We start from the raw sequence: 12,563 nt of genomic DNA, 5'->3' as shown, positions 1-12,563 counted from the left end.
AGGCTTTCTATGTTATTTCTGTATCGGTTTTTGGTATTATAGAGGAGTAAAGAAGTTTTTGTGTGGTGGTTTTTCATTGATCAGTCACTCTGAGCTAATGTAATTATCCTCATCAATAGGAGGCTGCAGAGAGAATCATTATGTGGGTGACATTGATAAATGATCGCCCAGGAACGGCCCTCTCGCGGGCAACCCCCACGTCTGACCCTCCCACACACACAATGTAGTCATAGAAACACCTAGAGAACCTCGAGCCCCGCCGCGGAAGAGGCAGGAGAGGGAAGAAAAGCCTCGGGCGGCCGAGGTGGGGGTGGGGGCGAAAGGGGACGGCCAGCCCCAGATCCAAACCAGTTCCAACGACAAAAACAGCCAGCGGCGGGGGGCCAGGGGAGAGGGACGGTCTCCCCACCCGGCGGCCAACCCTCCCGCGCACAGTTGCTCACAACAAAGTGAAAATCCGCCCTCCAGACGGACCCATTCCTCCACACCTTTTCCCATGTGTGACCTCACTACCAACAACATCTGATGTTTGCCGAGACACGCATTCAATGGGGTCTCTCCAAAGGAGTTAAATAATTAGGTCACGAAACTTGTAGGCATCTAATTCTCACGCGAGTTTACCCCGCTCCCCAAACCCCAAACAAACAACAAACCAAGCAAACCCATCTGAAAGAAAACAAAGGCAGCATCTGGGCGACACCCCCCTTCCTACATTCCCCCCAGTTATTTACTGGGTGACCCGGTCCTTTCTCTTCACCTCCTCACCCAGAGCCTCTGATTATGAGATAATGGATTTTGCGATTGTTCTTGTCAGGGAAAAAAATCTGCACCGAACCCCGCGTTTTCATCTTTCGACTGTTTTATTTAAGCCAATGGGAAGGTATTGAGAGCAGTAATTGATTCATAATGATCCATAAATCGATGTCGGAAAGCGGGGGGTGAGGGTGGAGGTGTACTAAGAGTAAGGGGGGTGGCGATGCTGTTTATTTTATTTCTAAAGCTTCAACTAAAGTAGCTTTGACACTGTTGGGGTTGGGGGGGAGGAGCTGTTGGGCTCTGCCGGATCATCCATCATCCCTGTCACCCAGAGTCTGCCCGGAGGAGCCGTAGACGCAATCTCCCTTCTGTCTCTACACCGAAACTATTAATATTAAAACCTCCCTTCAAACACTGCCCCGACGGTCTCCATTCTCATCACAATCTGACCGGCCTCCCCCATCAGACCAGCATTTCCCCCGAGCGGCACCTTCTCCCGGCCCGGGCCCGCAGGGAGGGGGCCCGCCCGGGCGCGCGACGCCCAGAGTTGATGGCTGCAGCTGTAACCGGGACGGGCCCCGCTGCTGCCCCCATCGTTTGCAATACGTTGGTCTAACTCTTTAACACACGCCCCAGGAAGGCCAGGTGAGGGCCAGGGTAGCCCTCTGCACGCCCCGCTGCCGCGGCCCAAGCCTCTGCCCTGCCTCCTCCCGGGTTCCAGGACGCGCGTCCGCACCAAGCCCGCTGGGTGGGCGGCGGGGGCTGCGGCCCGCGAAGCTGGGGCCACTCCGCGCATCCAGACACCCGGACACCGGACTTTCTGACTGAGTGGCAACTTGTAGCAGGAGGTCCAGGCTCCTTATCAAATTGCTGGCGTGCTAGACTAATGGAGAACTTGTGGAGGATCCCTGTCCAGTCCCTTTGAAGGAAGGTCCCTCCTTTGACAGCTGCTAGAGATATTAGCCACATTTCCCTTCCCAAATCTGCTCCGGGTTAACAGGCCCGCGGGGGCGGGAGGGGGTGAGGAGGCAGGAGGATCCCGGTGGATTCTAACGAGGGTGAGAGCTGGGGGCGTGAGGGGTGCTGACCTAGGGGGTGGGAGAGAGGAGGGTGGACGGAAGACACAGACTTTCCTGGTCTTTTCTCTCTTTTTCGTTTAAAATGTGGCTTCTTGCTCAATTCCCAACCCTTAACAGATGGCGACTGCAGTTCTCTCAGAATTTCTTAAAGAAAGGGAAACCTTTGGAATTTATTTCTGCTTTTGCTTTTTCATATAAATAAAAAAGTGTTTTTATATTACTCTTGTTTTGGAGAACATAAGCAATTTTATTCAGACTACAGTATTTCCTTTAACACTATATGGTTGTCAAAACACCATTCCCAGTTTCTTTGCTTTTGACAGCTGAGTCTTTCTTAAATATACCCAAATCGGAACTCTTTACACTAAATAGTAAACCCGAGATAGGAGCAAGTGCCTTCCGGGGTGGTGTAAAAAAAGCATTATAAAAATTGGACAAATCTATCACTTCTCTGTCTTATCATAGGGTTGGGGGTGGGGGAGAGCAAGGTAATGCAAACAATTATTACAATTATCATTCATCTCCAAATATTTAAGAAAGTTAAAGTTAACATGATAGGACGTGGGTTTGACGAATAAACTAAGCATGAGATGACTTTATTCATTAAAACCAAGGATCGAGAGCTCTGGTCTCTAAACTTTGAGATAACTTAATAATTTCATAAAACACATCCTAAACATGAGCCAATTACCAAGTAAACCCTTCAGCATTTAATGAGTGGAAAGAAAAAAAGGTTTTTTCCTCACCTGATGTGAGAGTTGATTTATCATGGGGAATTTTCAGAGTTTACACAAAAGCATTTAAAGTAAAACTAGGCAAATATTTAAAATTTACAAAAAGACTTCATGTAAAATAGAATAGCAAAAATGAGAGGGAAGCTCTCTCTCTTTTCCAAGTGGCACAGAATTTCTCTATTTAGTTTGTGTCAGAAGCATTATTTCTATGTTTAAACAGCAACACACCACTTAAATTGATAAATGTACTTGTAAAAATTCTACCTAACTAAATATGATACAAAACAATAAAAGTTTATTTCCTTTGTCATTTATACAGAACTTCCATAAATGCTGTCTGAAATGGAAAGATGGAAGAGTCCCAAATAAATATAACTATGGATTTCTTCCAAGTTTAAGTTTGCAGAGATAGTGAATTATTTCCCTAGCCAGTTGACATCATATATCTAGCTAAAGTTTACGATATTATTCTTTCTAAACAAAGATTCAAAATTTAAGAGTTACAAAATTCCAGGATAGTATATTCATTTGAAAATTGAGGGGACATGTCTCACCCTTTTTGCACACTTTAGCAGACATTGTTTGCACAGTCTCAATAAGCTAATGGTATAGATTTCCAGGAATGTTGCATAAAATTTTGAAAATGGCATTACACCGTCCATTTTGTTTTGTTTTCAGAGAAAAATTTAAGTTTAGTGATCATCACCCTAGCATCCCTGCACATGGAGGTATCTGAAATAAAAATATACCACAATATAATTTATAAAATATTAATGATTAAGTAATCTTTTAAAGTCAAAATTTCAAACTCCATAGAAGTTGTTTACTTATCTATGAACACCCATATGTAAATTTTCATTTACATATCCAACAGTATTGTAGTAAGACAGGCAGAGGAAAAACACAAGCAGATAAATTACCTTTGAGCACAGACATTATTTCTTACGTTGTAAAATTAACCTGAAAAGTCCTTTATTCTGGCAGAGGATGACCATGAAAAGCTTTATCTGAAAGTATATATTTTTTAACGTCATGCATCTAAAAAGGAGGTTGAGCACGTTCAGGGGGATCTTTCAACCTGGCTCATTATGTACACAGAGTTTCGTACCTTTAGAAGTTTTCTGCTGGTGGAACTTATAGGCCAAATAGACATTCAAAGGCTACAGATGATTACCTTACAAATTATTGGTAAGTTTAAAATATACTCAACTGCTGGGGGGAAAAACCATCACCTACTTTTAACACTGTATAGAGTCGGCATGGTGCAGCCTTGTCCTAAAACCATTAAAAACGCAAAAGCCTAACAAAAAATCAAAAATGAAATATTTATTACCGCATTTTGTGACTTAACACCTTTTTTTTTTTAACATAACGTCACAGTCCTCATACAAGTATTTTCATGTAAATTTGACAAAGCTTAAAGGTAACAGCATTTTCTTCTAGTGAGGAACACGTGCTGAGAAAAGAAGAATTCATGGACATACAATACCAATTCCACAGCAGATCTGATACTAGCAAAAACATTCTTTTTTTTCAATTGAGGTAAACACATAGAATATCTAACATGAAACAATTAATAGACCGAACTCTGTACGAAGTTTGTTACAGTATTCTCTTGCTCCTTTTTATCCCCCAAGCTTTGAGTTTCTGATAAAGTCCTAGTTATGGTTCAATGACCATTAATCACTTTTTTTGTGTTGAGGAAAGCTGCCCAACTTAAGATTGTTGTGTCCACAACCAAGGCTCAGAACTCCCGGAAGAAGCTCCTGCTCTGTCTTTAAATCTTCACTGGCAAGCTCTTGGAAGAAGAGTCCCCCAAAAATAATAATAAGAATTGGCTTATGAAGCACGAACTATAAAGATCTGTTTGAAACTAAAGGACACATTTATGGAGGAACAAAGGCCGGGCATGAAAACACATTCTTGAAGCTGGAGTTCGAGTGATGAGGTTCAGCCAAACGTTCATCATGATCTCCAGTGTGGTTCTTTTCTCATTGGCCCAACAGGTTTAAAATAGATACCACAGTCTCTCCTGGATAGTGAATTCACTGATGAACCAAAACAGTCATTCTTTTGGGAACAACACACATAGTGTGGAAAACAAGGATATATTTTTTTTTTCTCTTCTAAAACTATTTGAGGCAACATAACGGCGTGATCAACAGAAATGTACAAGTTTAACTTAGTTCCTATGTTTATACTACAGTAGTTATAACTCTCGGAGTCTTTTTCCAGAGGATCTTTACATGGACAGAATTGTCTCAGTCAGCCCATGATTTCACATTTGTGTTCTTGTTGCATTGGTCCTCTGTTGCTTGATGAAAAATGACAAAAGTAAAAAATAATCACAGCTGTCTGGAATTTCATATTAAGTGTCAACATCTGGTCAAAGTTCAGAAAGTCTTAAAATAGTTTTTGCGTGTGTTTCCTTTTCCCTTGAGTTCCCTTATACTATTGGGCATGAATGTCCATAACCTGTCCGCCAACATTGGGATCTACAGAATTTAACATTGTGGGACTCTGTGCTGACATAGTCATTCCAGGGTGGGTAGGGGGTCCTCCGTGCATCATCATGGCTGGGTGGTGGGGATGGCTTGGCAAATATGAATGCATGGGGGGTCCATGTCTTAATTGAGTAGGGTGTGGGGTCATCTGGGGAGGAGTGTAACTTGGCTGTGCCATACTCATTCCCATAGGACCACCCTGAGAAACGTAGTCCCCTGGCATGCTCTGCAAACCTGAAAGGAGAGAGGGAAAAAGAAAGCAGGTCAAATTCCTAAACATTTTTATACTTTACCCATCAAAGATGAAAAGAAAAAAAAAAACAACAGACACTGCAAATCTTATATCTAAATTTAGCTGCAGATTCTTGCCAATGTTTGCAGACATTCAAATTGTAGTTTGCATTTAATTTCATCGCACAGCAGTATAATGCAACACAACAGAACTAAATATTTAATGCAACTAAATGTCATAAAGTGGAACTGTTTTTCAAAATGGTATTCAGTACATTTCTTTGATAAGTGCAATAAGAATATAAATTTTGAGTCGAGTTTTATCAGTTAACTGTTGATAGATCATTTATTTTTCTGTGTTGCATTTGTAGACATGGACAAAAATTGAAGATAGTAAAATAAAATAAAATTGACATCTTATCATATCTATATTTCTTCATGAAAAATTTATTATACAAAACATTACAGCATATTCATTTTGAAGCAATGAGCTTTTATGTGTATTTAAAATGAAGCCCCCTTTTTGAATTAGAGGCATTCCTGTAGCAGTACACCCAAGAGATTGTAAAGGTCAAAGGTAAGAAGTCAATGTAAGGTCATATGACATGCCCGGTAGTTTATTTCTGAAAATTCCCCCAAATAATGCCTTGATATTAGGAATAAAATGTAACAAAATCTAGAAATTCTTAATTGAGTTTTGCAACATTCAAAGTGATGAGTTAAATGGTGGGAAGTCAGCAATTGTAAGGATTCTGATTTCTCTTGCAAGCTACCTGTTTATTGAGTTAAGGTTATATTTACAGTTGCACATCCCCAGGTCTAAAAGGACAGCTTTATTCACCTCTATTTAACCTCCAGTGCATACAGTTGAAAAGCTGAACAGATGTTTTTGACACTGTAAGCTGGTAATCTAAAGGCTTATATGCTGCAGTCATTTTGTTAAGTAGATCCGCAGTCCATTATTAACAGAAGTGGCAAAACCATCTAAACACAATAACACAGCCTGCATAGTCCCAGCTCTCTGTTTATTCTACCACAGCAGCCTGCTCAATGGATGATGATAATTAAGTACCAAATATACCATATTGTGTGGCTGCATAATCAAATCAAGAGAGGATAATATTCTTCTGTATTAAGCTATTAATGTAATTGGTCATGAAGCATAAAATATGTTATGTAATTAAATAGGCTAGAAATTATATGGCCTATATTAAGAATTATCCAAGCTGAGCAAATGTTTTCTCTATAGCTGTTTTAGGGAACATTGCTTTCTACATTTTTTGACTGCATTAGTAAAGGAAGGAAGGAAGGAAATTGGCTTCATCAATGGTGTGCCATGGTGACCCCCTGAGATCTCCTATAAAATGTTGGCCTCTATTTACATATAGAGAATGATTTAATCAAGGTACGTGTTGTTATATTCAGCCTCATTAAACAAGGAAGTTTCAATGTTATATGAATTTTTCTATGCTCTGGTGTCTTCAGCAAAGGATATATCTTGTTGGCAGACTCTGAATTTTTTTCAGATGTCAAAAACACTTGAAGCTTTAAAGTCTAATGGGTTTCTTAATCCAACTGCAGCCATTCAGCCTCAGTGAAAAATCCATTCCTTCATATTCAGTTGCTCCTAAATGTCTTTCCCTTTAAATTTATTGACTGACTTTCCTGTCTTTCTGTCTCGTGTCGAAAGTCAGTAGGCACATGTAAAAAATAATCAAAACACACCGACTCCCTAGTGAAGAATCAATGGTGTCACTGCTGTCATATATCTAGACTAGGCATAATGAGCTGCAGCATTTCATCTTTGCATATAAGATAATTTGGGCATCAATCGTATTCTGACAGATTTATGTCACTCAAAGGACAGTTCTACTTTTCCTTTTTTTTTTTTTTTTTACCGCTTCATTGAAGCCTGCTTAATTTCTCTCAGTCAACTGGTGCCCCCAAGACATTATTTTTATTCTTAAATGTCCAATATCTTCCTGATGTCTGTGTTTGTGCACATTGGGGCCACAGTAAATAGGCTAAAAGGCAGTCCCACCTGCTTAAAACACACGCAGGCTTGTCAGTTGGCCTTTTCAAAAGTACACGTCAGTGTCACCTGTGACTTCAGAGCTGGGTGATATATCTTTAAAAACAGGCCCTTAGTTTGGAAAGGCATGCAGTTATGGGCAAGGAAAAATCAAATGGGGGCAAATTATAAAAAATAAAATCAAGTCTCTGAAGTGATAGTGAAGACAGATCGCACCCGACTGTACTTACTTCCCCCTTGCTTTGCGATTGCTTTACATGATGAAGGTTACATGTAGTGCCATTGCCCATCCATGCCCATATTCATGCCCATTCCACTCATAGGTCCTAGAAAGGAGATAAAATCCAAGAAGAGGCCGGAAAATCAGCAATAATTGATGGTGAAAAAATAGAAGGAAACTCATATTCCTTTTCACTTATTGCCTTGGTTTAAAAAGAAAAAAGAAAAAGGATGTGTGTGGGGCAGAGTATAATGATACTGTGGTAAAATCTTTACTTTTTCAAAGAGGATTTTTTTCCCCCACCCAATGTAAAGAAAGCAGGCAGAGCAGGCAGCAGGCAAATGTTAAACCCACCATGAGAGTGGGAGAGTAGAGTGGATGGAGAGGCTGGTGGAGCAGGTGGCACTTCCCAGGGAAGCCCAGAGGTGGGATGAGCCAACCTACCTGCAGGCCGGATTCCCATGTGTTGCTGACCATCCAACACAAAGCTCCCCATGGGCTGACCCTCTGGACTATATGCTGCTCCTTGGCTCACTGAAGGATCAAGAAGAAAACCTGATTGTGGTCATTCGAGGACACAGAGGAGAAAGAAGAAAAGATATACCAAACAATCAGCAATTGTTCCCGCTGCAGCACTGAAACGTTACAGCAACAATGTGGTTGGCACTCTACAAATGGGGGTGTGGTTTGTATGAGTGTCTTGATGACTGAGTGAAGGTGTGCGAGTGGCTTTAAAAAATGTTCTGGAAGAAAGACTTCACTGGCCAGTTTCCCAGGGGGTTCGTCCTCTGCAGCCCTTGCTTTCTTAATTATCTCTCGATTAGGGGGATGAAGGCTGGAGAAGTTAGGGGTACCCCATACATAAATATTGCAATGTACCATTTGGTTGGGATTCTCTGAGGCTACCATCTCTGGTGGCTTAATAAAAAATTTTCGTATTTTACACAAACATTTTAAACTGGAATACAGTTTCACAAGGTTAAATAGACTCAATTAAATACTTGCCTTTTTATTCACACCCAAGGAAAAATAAACATAGTAAATATAATATTTCCTTTGTTTTATGTTCTTCTCCAACAGGCCCCCTGGCCTCCAATAGTGAGAACATATTTTGGCGTCACTGGGGAAATTTTGCCAAAGGATGACTAATTTTCACAAATCCTTTAAAGCGAGGCTGCGGTTAAAATCTCCATCAAGTTTAACACCGTTGTTAATGGCAGCAGCCATCACCCCAAGGAAAACTGTTTTTCCCTATAAGCCTTATTGCAGGAGACCACAACCCCTCAGTAACCTGAGGAAAGGTCTGTTTCAAAATAAAATGACTTGGAGTACACCAGGAGGGTTCTGACAGTACCACATGAAAACTGTTTCAGAGAAATTGAGAGAATTGTGAGAAAAGCTCACATGTATTTTAGCAGCATGGATGTGAAGCATTTTCAACAAAGGTAATAATTCTTTAACAAAAAATAATGGTGGCAATGCAGCACGTCAGGCTTTCATAGAATATTATGAATAGCCAAAGCAAATGAACGGATACAACAAGTTTAACAGTGGATGCTACCGAGGGGACAGCCAAGCATACACCAAGGAGCTGTAGGTAACAAAAAAATGAGAGTGTGCTAATGACTGGATGCAGACAAGCAAGGGGTAATGCCAGAGCTCACAAACACGCTGCTTGTGGCATTAATCCTTGTGCCCAATTACCAATTCAGAAAGAAAAGAAAAAGCAGTTTCAGCAGAGTCAGGGTGGGAAATCTCCAATTAGCACCAGTTACTGAAGTTGCTTCCTTGAGTGGGATTCTGGGGACATTTAAAAAAAAAAAAAAAATTCCAGAATGCCTGGTGGAAGCACTTATTTACCAGATGAGGAAACTACTGGAGTCTAACTTGATGAGGATTTGTGCCTGTGGGACATAAATATAGATAAAGACACTGCTTGGAACTTGCCTGCTCGATTTGACTGGTCAATCATGGGCTGTACTATTCTTCTTCTGGCATTAATAAACCTGAAACAGAACAGAGAAGGCCAGTCATCAAACTCCGTGCCTGTACTCTGCGAACACCGTCGCATGAACGCTGAGGGGCACAAAATACAGTCAAATCTCTTCTGAAAATTACCTTTTCAACTTAAAGGTGATTTTCCCTTTCAGTGTTCAAAAATAGTTGACTGGGTAATCTCCACCGTCACTGTGTAGTCGTCACCGAGATAAACTTGCTAAAAGAGCTCAGGGAGGGAAAAAAGTTCTCCACGAGAAAGCTTCTATTCATTTCAAACTGTGCTTCTGCTTCTTGAACAAGTAGGAATCTGGTTAAAGTTCACAGGCTGGAAGACTTTCCCCTTTCCCTAGACGCCCCGTGATAGGGAGACCCAGCTTCCCCTTGCAGCTGGTCATAAATGGAGACCAGGCTCTAGCACTCGGCTTTCACAAGGTATTGTTAGGTCAGCAAAGCCATCAATTAGGCTGTCTGAAGTTTTATCACCAACACAGCAGTAATAAGTGCTGGTCAGAAAGACTTCTGTCCTTCGGCAACTCCTGCAGTTTAAGCCTGTAAAGTTAGGGGTCATTCAGAGGTCAGTGCCAGCTGGGGGCAGCCTTTCCAGCCTAAGCGGGGACACCCAGGGCAGAGGATAAGGTAACTGCCAACCATAAACCCAGCCACCTTTCAACCCACTAGAAAGACAGAGCCTCAGGTACACATGGTTGATATTAGAGCCCAAGAAACGTTTGCAAATCAGGTGGTGACTGAATCGCAGGAATGCAAAGGAGAAGCAGTTATTTCATCTAAGAAGCCTGGATCTAATTTTGTTGGAAATCCAAAAATAAGTGCCTACTTCATGTTACTTTAATGTTTAATAATGCCCATCAAATATTCATGTACAAACAGAGTAAGATGATAAGAAATCTCCTTTATTTCTCCAAATTTAATAAAAACAAAACAATTTTCTACCATTTGTGAGTTACCCTTGTCCCTGTGCACTTAACGACGTGTACTCCCCACACATTTGAGCTCATGCACAGGATTCACTGACCACGCATTTCAGAGGAGCAGGGAGCATCCAGCTAGCTTTTCCTTCAAAATATACCCATTGATAACATCTGTCAATATTTCCAGTTTCAGATCTTAAGCACAGGGGGACTTCATGATTAATGAGTCCACCTGGGGCCACAGGCAGGAACTGAAAACTCATTCTTTGAAATTAGCCAGAAAAATTCAGTGTGTGCTGGTAGCTCTGCGTTCTGAGGAAGCTGAAGTCCCTTTGGAGGAGGACAGTCAGGCCACACTCGGGCAGGCCTCCTGTGAGCACTCTGGTGGGAATACAATTAAGCTGAGGAATAATAGCTGGGAGAAAACCAAAGGAGCCTTTTGCATATGGTGTTTGTTTGCAAAACAATGGACTTCTTTATTACTTAAGAAAGTGTAGCTCAGTTGTCAAAAAAGAAAGTGACCAGCTATGTAGAGGTGAGAACAAAAGGAGAGTTGAAACTTCATCTTTATTCCCACCTGTCACCTGAAATGTTGCTGAGGAATATCTGACCAGATCACAAAGACTTCCAGAAGTATCCCTCCAATCAGAAAAAGAACTTAATTATCTCCTCTTTCCCCACCACTTTTACAGCAACCAAGGAGGACTGAGCTGATATTTCCACCCCAGGAACTGTTTTTATCAGCTCACCTTGAAACCAGCAGAGATGCTCAGGAGAGTCAGAGAAGTCTCTTCTCCTTGAAGTTTCTAATGGAGGACACACTTGGCAGGGGTTTTACCTCCTTTTATGTGCTACTAATCCTGGTTTTTGTGTTTTGTGGTTTTTTTCCTTTTTTTTTTTTTTTCGGTATAGGCCGACTCTTTAGGTAAAACGAATTGCTATTTTTTCCCTTTTTAATTTCACTCTTTTATTCTTTACATCTGGAGGTTGTTCCCTTATTTATGTCTTTCTCTCCAGTTCCCCCAAACACTCCCTTACTCACAGAGCTGCAAGGCATCATGGTTCTTAGTTCTCAGCAGGAGAACTCCACACTGTCTTCAAACAAATAATTACGGGGAAGGTTAGAGGTTCACTCAAAGGTCATTTCTTTGGATACTCGTCAGAATGTTTACATTAGTAAAAACGGGGTCCGCTCAAAAGGTTGTTCAATGGGGGATACACAACAATGCAGAACATTAAAAAAGCATTCTGTGTGCTAGCAGGTCTTTATAGAAGCACTGAACTTGGAAATGCCACTCCAGTATAACATTTTCAACTAGTTACCATGGCATGGACTGGATGTTCACTAGCAGTTATGGCAATGGCCTTTCTTTGCCCACTTCTCCTAAGCAAATATGAATAGAAGCCTCTGAAGGTTTTCACTAGGTCCTTTTACAAAGGGTCACAGAGATTTTGCTTTTTTCACTTGGGCACCATTTAGCCTCTCTGGATTTTTGTTCTCAAACAATGTTTTGGATTCATAGTGCTATTTCTTGCCAGATTCATAATTCTACCACATTCTTTCAAATCACACAGAATTTTAAAAACATATGGGCCCCAAATTTTCAGAAATCTCTTAACATACAACTCCTGCCAATTGTCAGTTCCCCTGATCTTGGGATATTTTATTGACATCATAGATGTTACTATGAAAATTAACAATTAATGAGATGACTGTAAGAAAACCCTGACATTAAAAAATGAAATTACCGCCTCCCACCAGTACTGATGACCCAGAGGCCACTCTTAGAAAATACACTGACCTACATAACATGGAGCCATTTAAATTATAGACTAAAGCAAATCAAACTAGGAATAATTTTATTTGTTTAATATTTCTAAGATGAAATTTCCATATATGGTCTTTTCTCAAAATTACATGAAGTAAATTTTTTTCCACATCTTCTCATCTATATTTTTTTAAAATGACCTTTTTCAGTGCTCAAGTAGTAAATGGAATATCAAGCTTTGATTTTACTTAAAATTGGAAGAATCTAAGTTGAAAATCAACTCATCTTCAGTCTTTCAAGGTTCAGGCTCC

At 40.7% G+C, this 12,563-nt stretch overlaps 1 protein-coding gene across 12 annotated transcripts in view; it reads right to left on the bottom strand.

Annotated features, from left to right (window-relative positions):
• Positions 1-3,875: 3,875 nt before the first annotated feature.
• The window catches only part of MEIS2 (Meis homeobox 2), a 213,595-nt gene continuing 204,907 nt past the window's right edge, over positions 3,876-12,563 (bottom strand). For 5 of the 12 annotated variants that reach the window (XM_017960498.2, XM_017960504.2, XM_003900743.5 and 2 more), the window contains exons 10-12: positions 9,504-9,562; positions 8,001-8,111; positions 3,876-5,307 (exon numbers count right to left, since the gene is read on the bottom strand). In XM_017960498.2, coding sequence (XP_017815987.1) covers positions 5,021-5,307; positions 8,001-8,111; positions 9,504-9,562 — 457 coding nt within the window. In that variant the 3' untranslated portion in view covers positions 3,876-5,020. Of the gene's footprint in view, positions 5,308-7,566; positions 7,663-8,000; positions 8,112-9,503; positions 9,563-12,563 lie in introns of all 12 variants that reach the window. The other 7 variants (XM_017960505.2, XM_017960501.3, XM_017960502.3 and 4 more) reach the window with 3 other exon arrangements.

The sequence above is a fragment of the Papio anubis genome, chromosome 7 (genome assembly GCF_008728515.1).
Source record: "Papio anubis isolate 15944 chromosome 7, Panubis1.0, whole genome shotgun sequence".
NCBI classification, from domain to species: domain Eukaryota; kingdom Metazoa; phylum Chordata; class Mammalia; order Primates; family Cercopithecidae; genus Papio; species Papio anubis.
This window is presented reverse-complemented; position numbering and strand designations above follow the sequence as displayed.